Source organism: Toxotes jaculatrix, chromosome 12, assembly GCF_017976425.1.
Source record: "Toxotes jaculatrix isolate fToxJac2 chromosome 12, fToxJac2.pri, whole genome shotgun sequence".
Classification (NCBI taxonomy): Eukaryota; Metazoa; Chordata; class Actinopteri; family Toxotidae; genus Toxotes; species Toxotes jaculatrix.
The window spans coordinates 22,462,126-22,482,268 of NC_054405.1; the positions used below are offsets into that span (position 1 = coordinate 22,462,126).

At 39.8% G+C, this 20,143-nt stretch overlaps 1 protein-coding gene across 3 annotated transcripts in view; it reads left to right on the forward strand.

The window, feature by feature from the left end:
• Nucleotides 1-3,328: 3,328 nt before the first annotated feature.
• The window catches only part of cadm1a (cell adhesion molecule 1a), a 317,402-nt gene continuing 300,587 nt past the window's right edge, over nt 3,329-20,143 (forward strand). For 2 of the 3 annotated variants that reach the window (XM_041051345.1, XM_041051347.1), the window contains exon 1: nt 3,329-3,410. In XM_041051345.1, coding sequence (XP_040907279.1) covers nt 3,338-3,410 — 73 coding nt within the window. In that variant the 5' untranslated portion in view covers nt 3,329-3,337. The remainder of the gene's footprint in view (nt 3,411-20,143) is intronic. The other variant, XM_041051346.1, reaches the window with a different exon arrangement.

Genomic DNA, 20,143 nt, shown 5'->3' on the forward strand with positions numbered 1-20,143 from the left:
TGCTTTCACATTGGGAAATTAATGTTGCATCTGTCCAGAATCTCTTATTCTGAACCAATCTATTAAGCTTGTAATCAGTAATACAGGCACATGGATACAACTACTGACAGAATCAACTGGTTAGTAGCCTAAATATCTAAATATGTTACTAGACACAGTATATATATAACATAATGAAGCATCATTAAGCCTCATCCCCCATGAATGATAAATTCCCATTTGAGGCAGCCAGCTGCGTATATCAGCTTGTTTTGATCTTCCAATTCCTTTTGGGACCAATCAGTCAAGGCTAAGTCCAAACTGTGGAATGCAGCGATAAAATAGTTCATATACCGCTACTTCAATATCAGATTAGTCTTGTCTGCATAGCTGGTTCAAGACTGTAGCAAATAAACAGCCGCTTAGGCTTGCATGGCCACTAAGGGACCCAAAGAGCAAATTGTTGAAACTGATCTCCTAAGATTTTTATAACATGCAGTCTGTAGAGTTTATTCAGAATGGTGCAAATAAAGTCCAGTGCATGGCAGGACTGCAAATGGAAACGTCTTGTTGATGAGAGGCATCAGAGGAGAATGGCCGGTTCAAGCTGACAGAAGTGCCACACTAACTCGTTCTTTACAGCCAAGAAATCTCAGCCTTCAGTGGACACAGGCTCACCAAAACTGGACAGACGGGAAAAATGTAACCTGGTCTGATGAAGCTGGATTGCTGCTGAGGAACACAGGTCAGAATGGGGCATAAACAGCATGAATCCATGGACTCAACCTGCCTTGTGTTAACAGTTCAGGCTGGTGGTGGTGAGACCGAGAGCAGACTTCAGGTGGAATATACCTTGCTAGGCATTTTTATATCACAAAACATTTTTTCAGGATCTCCTGGGGGACTCAATGGGAGAGGAGCTCATCCAGCTTGAACGACATGCAAGGCAGGATGTAAAAGTTGGATGCACTACACAGGTGTAATTAAAACATCAGTGATGGCTGCGTATAGTACTTTTTAGTTTTGCCATTTCCAAGGTCTTTGCATTGTGCACGGTGGCTAACTGGCATAGCTTACGGGGGGTTTGGGAGGAATGGCCTTTCTGATCTGACATCAAGTGGTCTTGTGGGTAGGAAGCTTTCACAAAGAAGTGGTAAATCCAAACAAGTTGTGAGGATGAACGGAGAATGTCTGGCTGAGGCTCCACTCTGCAGGGTCTCCAAATCCCTCATCAGGAGAAACTTTCCCTGTGTCCTGGGTGCAATCGGGGACATGGAATGTGAGTGGACCATATTTCAAAGTGATATTTCATTGCTGAGGTGGCTGCTGGGAGTTGTGGCCAGAGGGTTGTCTATGCCTGTCATGGCAGCAACCAAAGAACCGGCTGGTGCACACTAATATTGAAGGAAAGTGTCGAGCTGAAGATGGACAGCTTACGGGGTTGGTTGGCTCTGGGAACTTCCGGCAGATACAGATGGGTATAAACACTAAAGCTTCTGTGATCGGCCGTTTTTTGGGGGACCGGAAGCTCCAATTGTCAGGGTGTCACATCGCTCAGCCTCCCTGGAAAGACTTCTGCATAGGTGACTGCATGTGTCCAGCATGGCGGTCTCATGATTAACGTGGTTCCATTGGCTTCATCAGACTGTGACCTCCATTGCGCACTGTCATGATTCAGAGACGAATATAAAGCGTTGGAGATAAGAGTTGGCACGTTCGGAGAACACTGGAATACTTTCTTCATGTCAGGAGGAGTGTGAAAGAGTCTTAGTATCTCAGGGTCTTGCTCGTGAATGAGTGTAAGATGAAACGTGAAATCAAGAGGTTGACTGGAACTGACTGGTACAGCAGCAGTTTGGCAACTGTGCCACAGAGGGAGCGGAGTCTGGATCTGAAATTCTTGCATTACCAACCAATCTACTCCCAACTGTTTGATTCCAACTCTTATCTATGTTTACAACAGAAAAGATGTATATTTAAATATGGCATCTGTTTGTGGTTTATATTTGAAGTTTACATTATATGAGATTCAATTTGAATTTGATTAAGTTTGGATGCCCATATTTCTGCCAAATATAGTCTAGTAAAAGTAATAAAATGCCACCTATAATATTAGAAACATGATGAATGACTTATCATTAAATGAATATTTGTTATTTTGATGGCACTGGTTATTTTATCTGGTTATATTTTATCTTTTCATTCTCTTTCCATCTTTGTAGATAGTTGTTCTCAGCTTTGTATGGTGGTGAAGGTAAACCCATCTATTCACCACACAAACCAACTGTGTCATGCTTAGTTATGTTTACACGCCACACCTGAAAACGGCAGTGCTTTTGGAACAGCCCTGGCTTTCTGTTGGCTATTTTTCCACAACTATGGCTCTAAAAGCTCCAACTTTGTATTTGTAAATAAACTTTAATTGAGAAAATGTATTTGGTTTAGGAATATGTGGTGATTTTCTGCAATGCCACCCTGGTATATTTCTCTTTTATACAGCAAAAGACAATTAAAAGTTTATAGAATATTCAATTAAATAGTAAGGAATCTTCTTAATTAAAACTAAACTAGAAATTATAATTTCAGGCGCCTTGTGTTTGGCCAATGAGTATAATTGGAATGTACTGTCCATTATCATTATTATTACAAAAGGTAACACCAGGAAAACCTTTGCCAGTTCAATGCAGGCGGGTATGTTTGGTGGCCCAGTGCAGTTGGGACAGACAGTAAATAAAGAGGTGGCACTAACATTGATTTTCTTCCAGGGAATGAACAAGACCGGACCAGCTTCACCCATGTGACCAACTCTCCAGGTCGGCTGCCCCAAAGGATACATCGGTCTCACTTTCTTTCTCCTCCATCAAAACCCAACGACAGCTTGATTCTCTTCTGCATCTGGGGAGTGCAGGTGAAGAAGCACCTGGGAGGAGGAGGGAGCCAAAAATGGCTACTTCATACTACAGGTGGGTAAATTAAGTAGTGTAGTTTTTGAAACACCCAAAAAATGCAGAACAAAATAATAATACACAAGTTTCAAAAAAAAGCATCAGGCCCGTTTCCCCATGATGGGACCTATCCAATCACCACACACACGCCATCCCTGCTCACCACTTCCGCAGCACGATATAGCCATAAAAACAAAAAAAAAAAACCTTACAGAGTTTTTTTTTTTTCATTCTCAGTAAATTCAGACTGGTGGGATACAAGACATTTATTACAGGCAACACGATTTATCAAAACTGCGAATTAAATGAATATGGTAAACAGTGCCCTCCCTTTCTTGCATCTCATTAACTGAGTCCCGTTGTAGCTATAGGTGAAGCTGCCTCTCTCTGCCATACTGAAGCAGGTGTCCAACATGGCGAACGCTGGCTGCGGCTCTCTCGCGACTATTCTCTTTTTATTCGTGTTTCCAGCGGCTCTTCACAAAGGTAGGACTTTTCCTTTGATGGGAACACGGAGAACACACTTTCCTCTGTGCTTTTTCTCTAAAATGTATGTAGATGGAGATGGAGGGGTGTAATTTTTTTTTTAATCAGCGTGCTGGGGATTTTGTTTGCGCGGCAGAGCGTATGTGTGTGTGTGTGTGTGTGTGTGTGTGATGTTGTTGAGCGAGTAAGAAAAATCTAAGTGTCCGTAAAGTTGAAATTCTCAATGGAAAAGGAAGGTTTATGTTTCTGCCATGTCCACAAACGGGCGTTACAGATATGCTGCCGAGGAATACACGACTTTGGTCAGCTCGCAATTATAAATCGCCTTGCCGCTACACAGCTGGCAACTCTTAAATGTTGTCAATTCTGGTGTGTAAAAACAGACAGCGTGGTCTTTTTTGTCGTTCGGGGGCCGTTTGATGTGCTTAAGTGGATGTTTGCTTGCTCAGTCGGCTAACTCGGTTACTTTTTGTAGCATGATGTTCGAAACGGAGCCAGGACTGCTGTAAATCACAGAAAACAGCGGTGCGTTAAAGTGGAAAATGCAGCAGCCTTGGCAGCGTGCGGTTTGAGGAAACGCTACCGCAAACTCCATTCAAAACGGTGTTGATTTAACTGAACGGTACTGGGTCCAAAATTCGTACAAAGTAGAGCACAACTCAAGGCCTATTAATAATACTGTGCCTATATAGGAATTCGGCGCTAAGGTAGCCCATGAATAAGATGTTATTTTCAATTTATTCTCAGTTTTTTAGAACTCGGTCACTGTGGGCCACCCCGCCGGATTCGATTGAGAGACTGTTACAAAGACGAGCGAAGGCTTTATAAAAGTTGAAATTTCAATGATATAAGTGCTGCTCGGCGTTTTGGATGTATGCCGAAATGAAAAGCATTCCATCGTGGTTCTCTTTATACCTTCGTTTACCTTCTAACACACATGCACTCCTGCTGGTAAACAAGGGAAGATTAATTTGCCGGAGTTTTCTATCGCGGTCCGGGCTGTGTTTTCACAGTATCGTGACTGGATTTGCAGTAGCACCAAAGGTTCGTTCGTGTGCATTAATGTGATTCAGATGCTTTCAAGAAGCGGATAGATCAGAGATAAAGCTGCTGAGGGTGAAAACTGAGACACACACATTTTTACGCGTTTTGCTCTCAAACGTTTGGTGATGTTGTGAGTGATGTTGGCGAGTTGGCGGGCTGCGGATCAGGCACACACGTTTATTTTGCCGTACTAAGACGGGATAAAGTGTTGTGTTACATATTGCCACCGCGAAGTCGCCGTTTTGTGAGCTATTGCGCTCTTTGTTTGGTCGTGAACCACTGAGAAATGCTCTCTCGGTTCGGGGTTATTTGTCTCTGCGCACTGTTGCGATAGAGATGTAGAAATAACCCTGTAGTCCGGGCAGCCCCCACAGTACGCGCACGCTGTTATAAACTGGAAAGCCGTTCAAATATCTCAACACAATTATATAACTGGTTAAACTACAGGTTTGTGGTGAATTTCATCGCGGTTGCTGGGCCGCTTCCACCTCCTGTTATTGCTTATATTTACGCAAAGTCGGGCTCTGTCATGAATGATGATAAACTTAAAGTTATTCGGTTCAAAGCTGCTTTTCACAGCAGTGTAAACCGTTTTTCTGCTGAGTTGCAGCCTCTAATGGTGAGAATGACAGAGAGGCAGATGTCGACGTTTGTCACATTGTGGATTATCCACCAGGCTTAATCCATTACAACGTTTTATCCATTAAAATGGACGCGCAGTGATTATGTTTTTTTTTTTTTTCATGTGACAAGTCAGTTAAAGTGTCCTGTAAAGCACAGCAAACCAAACAAGCCTCTGTTGTCCTTTGGACAGTGGGCAGCGTTGCTTTACCTTCATGGAAATGGCTCCACTGATTTCAAACAAAGCTCAGGGTGCTTACACAAAGCATATCAATTATTTACCTCTAGCGCACAGTAGGATCACATTGTGCTAAGCATTGCTTATTTGTATTTCCCTCAGTACAAATAAATGGAAGTTGGTGCTATTAGGGTAAGAATTGCAGTGCAGTCAGGAGAGAAGGCAGCATTAATTAATTTCACCCCAACTGTAAGTTCCATTTTGGCGCACAGACCTCACCTCATACTGTCATCAAATCACACAAGTGCTCCAAATTAAATGGATTTATGAGAAAGCATTCACAGTTCGCTGCCTTTGACTGCCATCGCTCTTGTTTCAGAGGGCTCAGGGTGGATATACTGTACCTCCAGAGATAACGTTCATCCTTTGGAAATATGTCCATAAGTTTTGTCTGTCATTGGTGGGTACGTGCATAAGGGTCAAATAATTTCACAAACGGCTCAAAGAGAAAGTAGAAATTTACTATTCATACGTCTTAAATTGTGCTAATAATATTTAATCCAAGCCTTGTATATTCAGATAAACAGCGACTGACTTTGGTGATGGGATTCTTTCTTTGAAGATAAAGGGTTTGAACTGAATCCTTAGACGGCAAGCTGTCTATTTTTAGGCCATAAAGGAATCTTAAAATCACATTTCACTGTGGTAATTAGGGAGAACATAAACCTGTTATCACCAACGTATCCATATAATCACACAGATGTATAAAATACATATATTTGTGTTTCTTGATTAAGTCTGCCCACAGTCATGTCATAGTATAATTTCAGACATGAGTTTGGCTTCTTGAAATAATTAACTTGGAATTGGTTGTGACACTGATAATTTGCCTTTAGATGCTCTGCCTAATTTCACTGTCTGTAATGAATTCTTGATTTATAGATCCTTGCATTTTAATTACTTTTTGTTTACTGTTGGTTTTTAAATAGCCAAGGCACTGTTCTGTGAGTTTAATGTTCAGAAAAAGTGTTGGAAAAGATGGAAGAATAGTCTTAAATCCAATACTGACTGAAATGATCATGCTACCCTATAGTGATGCAACATGCCATTCAGGTGTATCTTCTTTGTATGTATTTGTTGTTTATGTAGGATGCTGAAGTATGTCATTCTGTCATCTTTCCATCTTTCCTTAGTGGATTTGTGTAGAAATATTCAGTAAGTCCAGGTGTAATGCAGATCATACACTTCGAACACCAGAGGCACGGCACTTTACAGTTGTTATTAAAGAGTGCTAACACAGCATGCTTTGACCACGAGCTTGCTGAGACTTGTAAACTTGCTCAGGCAATCTATCAGGTACAGTGAGGAGCATCTCTGGTTTCATTTTTCTGATGTTATGTAATGGTGTGAAAGTGTAAGTGAGAGCAGGGATTGTTTGTGTGTGTGTGACTGCCAGAAAAATGTGTGTTAACATGAGTCCACCACAACAGGTTCATAAATGTAGTTGCGGTATGTGTAACATTCCATTACGTTATTGTTTTTTTTTCTCAATCTACATGGTTTTCTGTGTAGACTTATGTTTCCTGTCAGTGGTTCATGTTGCCGTGGACAAAAACATGTTGTGTCTGTTGTACCGATTTAACCTTTGCCAGAGAATCTAATGCATTTCCCATTGAAGGACATTCTGAAATTTTATGTTGCTTGTTTTCTGCATGCAAATAACAGTCACGCTTTCTTCAGACGATGGACAGGAGTAAGTAGATCCCACTGGAGCTTATTACTTTGTAGGGGTACAACGTGTTGAGTTAATCCAGCTATTTTCTTCTGGCATTGTTGTCAACTGATGTGCGGTATCCTGCACATCTTAGAAAATGGATTACTCACTTGTCAATACGGAGTATAAAGCCTAAATTAATGCATATAGCTGAAAAATGTATTTTCTGTATGTTAGTGGTTGTCGGCCCGAGTTCACAGTTTACCGTTTTATTTACTGCCACACTACTGATTATCACTGAAAGCTGATTATTACTGAAAGCTGGAGGCTGTATGAGCTGGCATCTTTACAGCCTCAAGGTGATGATTGGATGAAGGATTATTCAAAACTCTATCAATACCAGGCTTATCATGTGATGTCACTTAGAGAAAAGTAATTTGATGGTGTTTGATGGCAAATCTTTGGTAGTGCGCCTGATTTTTATTTTTATTTTTCAAGTTGTCAAAGTTTATAGGCTGAAGTTTGCATTTATTTGCCTAAAATATATAATAGATCTCAGATGTGATTGTTTATCTCTTCCATGTGACAGCTCATTTAAGATGCCTGCTTGCCAGCTTTATACCTGTTGTTCTCTTCACAAGAGATGCTCTTAGAAAAAGTGATCACTGTGTTCAGTCTCGCCATAAGTGACAGTTTTCTGTGAGGTCTCCACTTCATTGGGTCTTAAAGGCAAGAAACGAGGAGATGAAGCATGATCTTTAACTCTAAACACCAGTTATTGAGCAATATAGTCTCATATATCAGCTGTAATTAACAGACCAGCATGGAACTCACTCAGAAAGAGAAGCTGAGATCTCTGGGGTGGCTAACAACTGCTTCACTCCTTCTGATATTAAGTAAAAGTGATTCAGTGGTCCACACAGCCACTCAGAAATGTTTGGGCAAAATGTACAGAAACACTAGAGTGTTGTTACTTTTTAAAAAGCAGATATGATATTGGTTTTATATTGTCATACCTGTATGTCAGTGTATTCAGTTGACATTGAAATAGAGCAGAGTTAAGTAGCAAATCCTTACATTGGTGCACAGATTCAGACCAGGTCTGGTGCTTCATTAAGTAGACTTGCTAGAAGTACTTATTAATAGCATATTAACTTAATTAATCATCCATGCTTCTCTTGGTAGTATAATATAAAATGAAACAATTACCCATTGAGTATATTTATCCCTTACTTTATTTTAGCAGTAAGTCCATTAGCTTTCGATCCATTGTCCAGGAGCCACTCCTTCCTGTTCTGAGATGGCTGTAGCATTATCTACAATACCTGGATAATGCATCCTTGTGAATGTAGTACATGAAGCAATCCTACATTGTCAATGAATTTGAAATATATCATCTTTTTCTTTTTTTTTAATTTACTCATAAAACAGATTCTGCTTTATTTCAGAATTTACTTCAGTCTGTATTTTTCTCAAGCACAGTTATTGCATGGCTGCTTTTGTTAAATGGAAAAAGAGCAGGAGTTTTGTGGAAATGCTTGATTATATTCCCCAACATAAGGTGTCAAAAAAAAAAAAAAGGATTGTTTTGGTATTGGATACTGAAACTCAGGTGCTGGAGCTGGTACCAAAAAAAAAAAAATTCAGAAGATACTCTTAATGAGAAACTGTTATCTTCAACAAATCGCACTCTAATTTTCACGTCTTCTGCACTTAATGAATCTCCCTGCATAAAAGTTTACTCACAGCAGATGATGTATGTAGTTCATTTGTTTATTTGTTAATATAGTAAGGAACTTTATTTTTTTCAATTAGACTTTTAGTGCCCTGTAATGACCAAAAATCTGTTTTACAGATAAAAAATAACTAATTAAAAAGCTTATTTCTTCCCTTTGAAAAACTTTTGGTATGTTAATGGCCATTTTGTTTCTTTTACCTTGAGCTGGCACAAAACATTGACAATGGGCAGCTACAGTTACAAAGGAAACCTGTATCAGACTCAGCTGAATCATCGTACAGGGTTTGGCTCTGAGTCAGGCTGGCAGGAGCGCTGCTGATGGAAAACAGGTGTGGAAGTGGACTTGTTCTCCATCTGTACCCCCCAGCAGTTTCCCCATCTGTAATGAAGAACAATGGCTATATTCCTGAAGGGAGGGGACCCTAAGTGACCCTCCTCCTCCTCCTCCTCCTCCTCCTCCTCATGCCCCCCCCCCCCCCCCCCCCCTCTACAGTGAGTCGGCTGGCAAGCCAACAGATGACTGGGCTGGGTCGCATCTGGCCTCTGTGCACTTAGTGTAATCAAAGAGAAAAAAAGGTTTATGGCCTACTTGTTAGTGAGCCGCCGACTGATGGGATGTCAAGTAAGCATGCTCCGATTCCAAATCTCTTGAGGGGTTGGGCCGCCGGGGGATGTTGGGAGGGGTTGAGGTGGTGGGCGTGGGCAGCAATCTGCCATTCTGAAAGCAGCCTACTGGCCTAGGCATCGAATTAGACTGTGCTGTGCATTGAAGCAACTAAAATGAGTCAAATTCAGCTGACATTTGAATATTTATGATCATATTTACATGATGGTGATGTGCAAAAGGCTACTGAGGTGAATGCAAATATTTTCTCAACATCAATTTGTAGGAGTCTGGTCCTGCTGAGTCCTCGAGCTTACTCTGCTCTAAAAACAAATGCTGACTAGTTTGAGAAATCGGTAAATAACTGGAAAAAGTTTGAGAGTGAGAGTCTAAAGAGCTGAGGCATTACAAGGCTGAGATGCATTTATTCAGGGATTAAATTGGAAAAACATGTCATGTAAACAGTACTTTTTTCACTTTACCTCATGACCAGCTTTACTTTTACATGCTAATTATAATTTAAAGGGGCACATCATCAGTATTAGCCATAAAAATCAGTTTGCTTGTTATGGTTAGTGCTACTCAGGCTGTGAAAACAGTTGTGCAATGTCTTTTCTTTTCTTTGCTCAGGTTTGGAGGCTGCAGATTCATAACAACAAGTGTGTGTTATAACTGCTTGTGGGACATGAAAATGGAAAGATGTTAGCGGTTTTTAGAGCTTTACCCGAACTAGAGACTTAAAGTCAGGATATCTCAGTGTGGCCTCTGCTATTTAGTTATTGAGCAGTATTTTTTTAATTAGTCTCCCAACGTTATGGAAATCCTTCTGGAAAGTATACATTTTTTTCACCTGCATTTTTTCCTCAAATAATTTTTAGCTCGATTTTGCTTTTTCAGAGGAGTTGATGATGATGGTGTATGTACAGCACACTGTTCCACAGTGGAGCCAGCTGGACTCGTGACAGCTATGGAATATTGTAATCCTTTATATAACTCATTAATGGGTAAACGTTTTAATATTACCCTCTATTGCTGCAGACATTAACATATTGGCAAAACCACAGGTCAGTTCAAACTAGTGAGAACAATATCCAGCTCTGGTGTCATTTGCGGTAAATGGTGAGAGGAGTTTAGCATATCCTCTCTCTATCATTTCCTCTCTTCCTCATTTCACTTCTCTCAATACTGAATAGTCCTTCCTCCTGCGCTAACATCAGGACACAGAGGACGACTAATATTGTGCCTCGGTGATACTGTAGAGCAGTACTCTGTTTATTGTGTGGGGTCAGACATTATTTAGAAACACTGGCCCCTGCAGCAGCTGTGCTCCGATTCAATTTCTTGCTGTCTGACAAAGTCAGGACCACACAAAAGTGCGGCCTAACGCTGAAAAACTTTACTATAATCCTATTAAGCAACATTGGTAGTTTAAAATTGGCTTTTCATCAGCAGACTATTGACTGGAAACAAAAGTTTTAGCATCCACAGTAAGATCCACCTTAACAGGAAAGTATTTTCACTCTCTCATGGAGAAACAATGACACAAAACTGTGGCCTTTTATTGTGAAGCATAAGAAGGAGCCTTGGCAACATGAGAGCAGAGCCTCAGGCAGGTGGATCTGCCCTGTGATCCTGACACACAGAAGCTATCCTGACCAAACACTGACAACATGGATTTAAACACTAGCTGATTAAAACTACCATTTGATTAAAGCACATTTTATACAAATTTAAATATGGTTATGGCAACTGTTACAGCATTATGCATGAAATCATAAAAGAAAGGTGGAAATGAATACAGTCCATTTATAAAAAGGCATCTATAACTGCATTGATTTCCTAACACAATTCAACCCCTGTGGATTTTTCCCACACTTGTAGTGCTTCTGGCTGAATACATGCTTGATTAAATTGCTGTGCAGTTGTTGGCTACAGTCTCCATGCCTTAAATTCTCAGTACTGGCCTTTATTTACATCAACAGCAGAGAGAATCAGGTCTTTATTTGGAGAAGGGTTAAATTAAAGGCAGGCCTTTGTGTCTTATTAAACCCGTTCAAACCCAGCAGTTCACTTAGGTCATGTCGTACTTACTCTCATACTCAGCTGCTCAGAGTTTCTTTTTTTAAACAGTAATACTATTTCCACACTGCTGTTCAATTGCTTGTTAAAGTACATTCAGTAACACTTGCAGTAAAAGTTTTTGATCAGTCCAATGGGCATTGTCCCATTGTTAAAAATCTGACAGAAGTTTTGAGTTTCATTAACAGTAATTTAAACACTAAGCATCAAAGTGATCAGAGTGATCAGTATGATCAGTATGTACTTTAGCTTTCATTACTGATTTTCTCATAATTTCTTGATTAATCAGTTTCCTAGTGTATAGCTGCCTATGGCAAGTTAGTAGACAGCAAAGTGTATCTGTCCTACAGTCAAGTTTCCGGTACTTTCAAAAATTAGTAAAACAACGATAAAATATGTAATTTATTTACTTATGTAATACAATAATGTATTATATATTTTTGTGGCTCACCTCATTGATAAATTGACCAATCATTTCAGCTCTAATGTGGAGGGTCATGCCAAGGATAATGGAGCACTTCTAACAGGGAGAAAAGGTGGAAGCCCTAATACACACACACGGTTGACTAATCCAATCTGAAATCCCAAGTGAACCATTGTCAGTCGCAGTAAGAAATGTTTTCCATTCTGGTTTTTGAATTTACAAAAGACAACAAGTGGCCTTTGATTGCTCCTTTCCTCCCAGTTTGAGGCCTTCATCATCTTGCTCTGCTGTGGAGTCACAGGGAGGCATCGCTTGCTGTAATTGGGCCCATTTTGCCGGCATTCATAGATACAATGCCGAGTTCAACAATGAATGAATAAGGAATCAATGCATATCATTTGTGCTTTCAACCAAATAAACAATACAGCTGGTGTTCCGTTGTAATCATCGGAGGGGAAATGAATGCCCTTCTGAATACAATACAGGTATGCATCAGCCATCGGAGCACAGTAGGCTTGAGTGATCTGGGTTCTCCCATCTTTCATTTTACATAACACTCCAGCTTGTATTACATTTCAGTGAATTTGCTCCTGATGAGACCCTTCAGGCTGTTACACTGTCTACCATGGAACTGGATCACGTCTCCCCACTGTGCTCAGTTCCTGTCCTTTGTCTCATCTATTGTAACTCTGTCTTGACTGATATTTTCTGCACTGATGCCAGACAACTGCTACACAATAATGTGCCAGCTCACTTTCTTTGTGTCCTAGTTGGATGTTGCAGAGGAAAATCTTACCTGCTAAAGAACAATGGGGCCCTCCCTTGAGCAGAAATTGTAGATTGCAAGGCTGTGAAGTACCACTTAGTTTCATTTAGTGTCACGATCTGATTCTCTTTTGTATGGAAAAAGAACTTGTAATAACACGAGAAAACGAATCTTGAGGGTTGAATCTTGGCTGTGATCGGCTAGCGAGCTCAGTCCCAGGACACGTAGACAGCATGCTCTAATGCGCACCCCGAATGACAGGCAGAGAGAGGACTGGTAGAGAGACTGACAGGGCTGGTTAAAAAAAAAAAACAAACAAACAAAAAATACTCCACTCTGTAACACCACTGTAAAACAAACGAACTGAGTGTTTCTTTAGTTTTGTTTTTTTTAGTTCTCACAAATCCAATAGAGTGAGACGTCTTCTGTCTGGTGGATTGCGTCATGTCACTGCCAGGGACAGCGTTCTCCCAGCGGAACTTTCATTCATATTTGAACCATGACCTTCAGTATTTGGATCAAGGAGGTCATAAAAAATAGGTGTGAGTGTGAGTTTAACTTGTCTACAGCTGTGTTACTTCAGTGTGTCCGATACACAGATTATTTAATCAACATTTCAGTAAAGTAAATTGAGTATGAGATTGGATTTGGTATCGGTAGGTACTAAATTTTAGGATCAGGATCAGGATCAGGGCCAAAAAAAAAAAAAAACTTGATCAGGTTGACACAAGATATTATTTGTTCATTCAGATGTAACTTATCATTAGTTTGTATCAGCCTGCAGAGAGACAGTGTGAGGATCTTGCGAGTGTAGTGATGGGTAATAAAAGGTTCCTGTCCAAAAAAAAAAAAAAAAAGAATAACGTCAACAAATTCAATGACAGTGGATGGATGGATTAATCTGTGTCGTTCCATTGCCGTTTTTAGGTTATTAGATTTTGAGCTGGCTAGCTCCTGATCAGTTCAGGATCTGCAGACTGCCAAAAAAAAAAAAAAAAAAGAAAGAGTCAAAGAAAAAATGGTAAGTTGGCATCAAAGTCTTTTGCACAGTGATTCTGTTCAACACTTAGTAAGATTTGGCAGCAAACTTCTCACTGATGAAGACTATAAAGGGGATGTTTAATGTGAAGACAGGGCTTTCTTAACTCACAAAGAACCTTTGGTGGGATGCTACGCATGCTTGTGCTGCTTTCTCCTGCAAGCCAAGGCGCTCTGCAGTTTGCCCTTCTGTGTGGCTGTGAATGAGAAGCATTGTGTTATGGGATTTTACTGTAAATCTTAACTTCATATCAAACAACAGGTGGAGATCCATGTCATCTCACCAAAGACTGCGATGTAAAGTGTGTTCATTTATATTGTGGGCATCTTTGTCTTAAAATAATAACTTGAAATAGGTGTGCATTCGGTTTGTTTATTTCTTGGAACTAAATGGGCCCTGGAAACAACAATATTTCAGCAAGTAGGACAAACCACCCCCTGCTCTCCATTAGCCTCTGATCTGAGGGACTTTGAATCCAGTTCACAGTGTATGTCCTCTTGTGCTTTGGCTTGAAGAAGGCACGCAGTAACATTCAAAGATGATGAATATTTAAAGAAATCACTTTAAAAATAGCAACAAATAAATAAAACTCCCCAAATCTTACAATCGGAAAACTGCAGTTTTGGTAAAGAAGTTCTTTACCTGCATCACATCAGCAAACATCCAATGAAAATCACTGAAATATGTAGCTGTTGCAATATAACTACAATGCAGGACACACATAGCTGCTGCCTTTTATTGTGTTTTGGTTTTACGCTGTAACCATCAGAAAGCAAGTTCTTCTGTAGAGCCACCCTCCAGCACTCACATCCAGCAAGCACTCAGGGAGAAATCACATCCTGCGGGAGGTACAGATACCAATTTGTCCACCAAAGGGAGCGAAAGCAAAGTGCCTGCACACCATGCTCCCTCACAACTTTGTTGTATGAACACTTGGAACTCTGTCCTCTTTGCCAGGTCATGGCTCTTTGCTGTTTGACCTCAAGACAAGCTGTTATGCTGAAATTGTTGTCCATCCATCCACCCACCCATTACAAGTTCTTAGGGAGTGTGGCTGTGTGCGGGCATTGTGATTTCTCTGTGAGTTTTCCTAAGCCCAGCTCTTAATAAGTAATGTTTGTACTTTTCCCCTGATTATCCACTAAATCCAGTGCACTTTGCTGTGTAGGAAGCGAAGGACTTTGTGTGAAATGTAGGACATCGCCAACTGAACTTGAAGTAAATGAAGCAGACTGAGACAAAATGTCTGCTGCTGACAATGCAAGCGAAAAATCATTAAATAATGATAAAGTGAAGATGACAAATTCATGATATTTACTCTGTAAAAAGAAGATGGTATTTACTTGTAATGGGTCTAAAATAATACAAGGCTTTACCTGCTCCCCCCCAGCCCTAACATACTTGACTGGAGCAGTGGATCCAACATTAAATGAGCTAAAATGTTCAGTTGGAACATCAATAAGCAGCTCTGCATTTTAGGGTTTACTGAAAGTTGTTTAAAACACCATGGGCAGGGTATGTGTCTCTGACTGAAAATAGAAATGAAAGGAAATGTTTGAACCTGGCCAGTTCTCCAAAGTGGTTCCTGCTGCTTTGAAGTGTGTAGTATTTGTTGGGCTTCACTTGGCTGTCAGATTAATACCTTCTCGACTGAAAATGAAAATGGGTGAAGGAGCAGTTAATCCGCATAAGAATATTTTTTGAGGATGAGAAGCTACGAGTCTAGCAAACTGACTGCGTATTGATTGGTTGTCTGGCATTGCGGAGTTGACCTGACATGCCAGGATCGTCTAATTCTGTCTACTTAGCTGATTGCAGAGAGTCTTGGCTTATCTTAACATTTCTTCTTTGAATTTCCTGTTATGCTGGTGGAAAACCTGCAGAACAGCAGTATTCAGCAGCATTTTAGGGGCTCCTGACCTTTTGAAAGTGTTTACTTGAGGTGGCATGGCTCTTATCCATTAATAATTGATCAGTGATGAAATTGTGTTTACTTAGGAGGCAAATGTTGTCAGCTACACCTGTGTGCAGAGCTTTACAAGCACAGTTATTACGATGCTACCTGAGGTGACTTAAGCTAACATAACTTATAATATTACATAGATACTAACAAGCATTTATATGCATCTGTCAACATATGAAGGATAAGAGGCGAAATGCCTGCCATCAGAGAGAGGGAGAGAGAGGGAGAGAGAGGGAGAGAGAGGGAGAGAGAGGGAGAGAGAGGGAGAGAGAGAGAGAGAGAGAGAGAGAGAGAGAGAGAGAGAGAGAGAGAGAGAGAGAGAGAGAGAGAGAGAGAGAGAGAGAGAGAGAGAGAGAGATTCTGTAATTGTTCAGTGGAAAATGGACCAACATATTCCTCAGTGTGTGGCAATTCACTTAACAAAATTTTCTAAGGATGAGTTACCATTAGTAAAATTTGTCCAACTCTCTTTGAAATTACTTGTATGTCTATGTGAGGACCAGTTTGAGTTGTAGACTTTGTGGAGTGAGGACACTTTGGACAGTGAGGACGTTTTGGCCGGTCCTCACTCTCTGACACACCTTCAAGCTGTTCGGCTGTTTGAGGGTTAAGACTTTGTTTTAGGGTTGAGGTTATAATAAAGTTTTGCTTAGGGCTTTATAAAATGACAAAGTTGCCTCAGGGTGCTTTACAGTCAGTGGCTATTGTGTTACCTCTTAATGTTTTTTTTTTTTTTTTAATTCTGTAAACATGATTGACCATGAGCAGAATGGTCCTTGTCAGTTTACATACAGTGACTTGAGTAGTTCATGATCCAGGCTTGCAGACTGTCAGATTGAAATCTGAGACAACGTGTTCGCTTACTACCGCCTACGTAGCCACTTGGCGTGTTCCTGTCATAGTGCATCCTCCATGTCAACTGTGACTTTTTAATAAATACTAGCGGAGGATGGCGCTTTGCTCAACATACATTATATTACCTCCCACACTGGAATGATTGGCCTATAATTGTAGCTTTGAAGGCTCTATAAGTGCTTTTTGAAAGCCATATAACCCCATTATATCTCACATAAGGGGTCAGTTTTTTTTCATGTAGCTGACAAACGTCTGTGAGACAAGAATGTGCTCCTGTGCCAAGTTTATACTTAATCTTAAGGAAAAGTCCCTATGATGCCTTATTCATTGCAATGAAGACTGTGCTCATTTTGCCTACTTCTCAGCCTGATTGGTTAATTATAAGTTGCTGAACAGTTAGACTGTGGTTTATTAGTTACTAGCCTGTTAGTTTGTAAATGCCAGACATAACATAACATCTGTTGCTACAACTCAGAAACTTCTTAATGTAGGAACTTAATACCTTTTGCTGCTGATTTTTCCCCCCTTATTTTAACATTGCACCTATAAATAAGTTTTATCATCCACCCTCCCCATATAATCAACCTACAAGTCATACTCTGTCAGTGCAACAGCACATCTCCTCCGCCTTACACTTCAGCATGGGTGCAGCCTGGTTACATGGTTGCCAGCTGTGAGGGTCAATCCAAATAAAATCCATTCAGCAGTATCAGGTCATCCCTACAGTTCAGCTTGAAACAGCTTTGTTTTTTCTTGTATGTGAGGTGTATGAGTTGCAAACGTCTGGTTATGACTCTTATGATTAATCTATCATTTACCTTTCTATTATTATTATTATTATTATCATTTTCATATCTACTATTTTTTTTTTTTATCAATCCACTGTTTCAGCACCAATACATCTAATCTTTATTTCTTGAAATCTACCAGTGTATTACAATCGACTGGAGCATGTTTACATAGAGGCACCTGTAAATATGAAGGTTATGTGATTGCTGGTGATCAGTTCACCAGAGATATGAACAGTGTTTCAGTATAACCCCTACAACCCTTCAAGGTTAATACAGTTGTTACTCCAAAATAACATCTGTGGATCAGGGATGAATGACTTGGTTATCAGTTGGTGATTAGGGTTTCAGTTTTGCACTGGTGATGCTGGTTATAATACAGCTTATAATTTGTTCAAATGTTCTGTTGTCAGTCGGTAATATTCCAAAAAAAGTAGCATAGTGTGAAAGAGCACATTAGACAGTAAAAATCAATTCATTGCGTCCTCTGTCATCCACAGATGGTGCCACTTCAATCTCCTTTCTATTTTGTCACGCTAATGTGCTGAAAGATGACAAGGGTGGGTCATTTCAGAGCAAAAATAGCAAAGGCTGAGTGTGACGGCCATGTCAGTCTGCCTTCTATTTTGTCACACTAATGTTTGGAAAAATGACAACTGTGGTTCATTTCAGAGGAAAAATGGCAAAGGTAGTAGCCTGTGACTTCAGGTCCAATACTGCAAAATTTTCAAGATGTGATCTCAGGTGATGTTTGAGTGGGGCTGGGTATCAAACCCCCAGTGCTGACCGAAATATATCTGTAGCACAGAGTATCAGAAAAGTCAAGTGCTAAAAGCTGGCATTTAATGCTTTTTCAGATTGGTCCTGTGGTTTTATTATTCTGGGTCGTTTCTCATTTAAATCAAAAAGGAAGCAATTTTTTTTTATCCAGGCAAAGTTTTTCTATTCCAGCTTGTGTTAAGCATTTTTACCATTTTAACATTTGACAACATCTACTCGTGTTGTTAAATTAAAAATGAGAGGAAGAGAAAAAAAGAAAAATAAAAAGGGTCAAAGTGTCATTTTGTTTTTGGTACTCACATAAAATTTCAAAGGACACCCAGCCCTTGACTGTATGTGATTATAGCTTGTATGTATCTGTCAAAAAGAATGATGTCGGCTTTCTTAGCTGTATAGATGCTGCTTTGTTTCCACATCCTGCTTGATTTGACACTAACTGAAGCTCTTTCCCAAAGAGACTGCTCCAGTTAAATCTTGCCCCGCGCCCCGAAAACTCTTGGTTTGGCCATGACCTCTGTATATATAGCTGCCCCTGTATTTCTGCTAGAACATGAGCTGCATAATACATTGAAGAATACTGATTAATTAATTTTGTCAGTTCTCATAAAATAGGCATGAATGGGCATCAGACACGTGGTAGTGTCTTCATTCAAAATGCAGAACCATTCAGTTTACCCTGAGAAATTCTGTTTGGATTTAAGGCCCGTTATCCTGACATGACTTTATGAGTCTCTACAGAAAATATATTCTGTTGGTCAGCTAGAAAATGATAACTCTGTTGTGTTGGTTCTGATGAGTTTATAGTCACGTTAGTCAAATGGAGATGCCACACAGACTGGAGCTGACACAGCCACTTCATATATGATTTTGAGTTTGTGCCAGTGAGTAATTTACCATGGCTTATAGAGTGACAATGTGTGTCCCACTGAAATTAATGAGCAGCTAGAATAATTGGACTTTGTTTAATTGAAGTTTAGGTTGGGGGGAAACAAAAGCTTGGGGAATTTAAGAGGGTTAGTTTTGTCGTTGCTGTTTATTCAGGCAGTAAATATCGACCTTCAACTTCAGACTTTTAAAGACGTTTCTTTGGGTAGATATATAGATTGCATGTATGTTCTTTGGCTTTAAAAGCTTTATTTATCAAAGATAGACCCATGACCTTGTTGAGTATTTCTACAGTTCCTTCCTGTAGGGCAAGGTGTTTTAAATTCTGCAATTAAACAAATACACAGGGTGAGTACTATAAAAACGGATGTGTATTTAACTTAATGTGTTGATTGGACTTCTAAGAAAAGGCTTTAACATTTATTTGCCTGTAGACTTTTATACTTGGCAGTGTACAGAGGACCTTGAAATTTAAAGCATTCGACCTTCATAGTAGGAAGTAAAAGTAAGAAAGTGTAACTGAATAAATAAAATGTTTTTTTTTGTTTCTGTTTTAGTTTAAGTTTTTATGGGTGGTGGTTTTGTGTGTTACGGAGGCTTCAGTATTTCTACAATACTACTGCCATTGTGTGGAAGTTAAGACTCTTGTTGTCAGTGGCAGGACTTTGGTGAAAGTTAAATGAAATGGTGAAGTGAAGTGAAAAGAAGTGGTGAGATAGAGTGATAATATTTACAGCAGTCAAATCAGAGTCTGATTTTCACATTAGCAGCTCTGACACACCTGTGTGGTCATTGTGTTCTCTGTGGTATGATGTCTCGTAGTACTTCATAGAGAAAATTAACAATTTGACAAAAACTGCAGGAGCCAATAAATAATTTTGACACACGTCGAAAGGAAAACAATTATTCAAACACTCACTCAGACTTACTACAGAATGATCTTCCTTCCGTTTCCACAGAAAATTCATCACTGACAATCAACTCAGTAAATATTAAGTTTTGTTATTATTGAAAATGAACTAATTAAACACTTTGACAGGCATTTGTTGTGTGGTTTTGATTGTTTTATTATATTAAGTTTGCTAAGGTTTTATCATTCCATGTGAAAACTAAACTTACCACCTTACTTAGCTATAGTCACTCTTGAAACATAAATGTAGTATCTTGTCATTTGATATATTTTGATGATGGTTATCTGCACAACAAGATCAAAAGAGGACAGACCACCGGTACATTTCTCCCTAGCCCAGCAGAG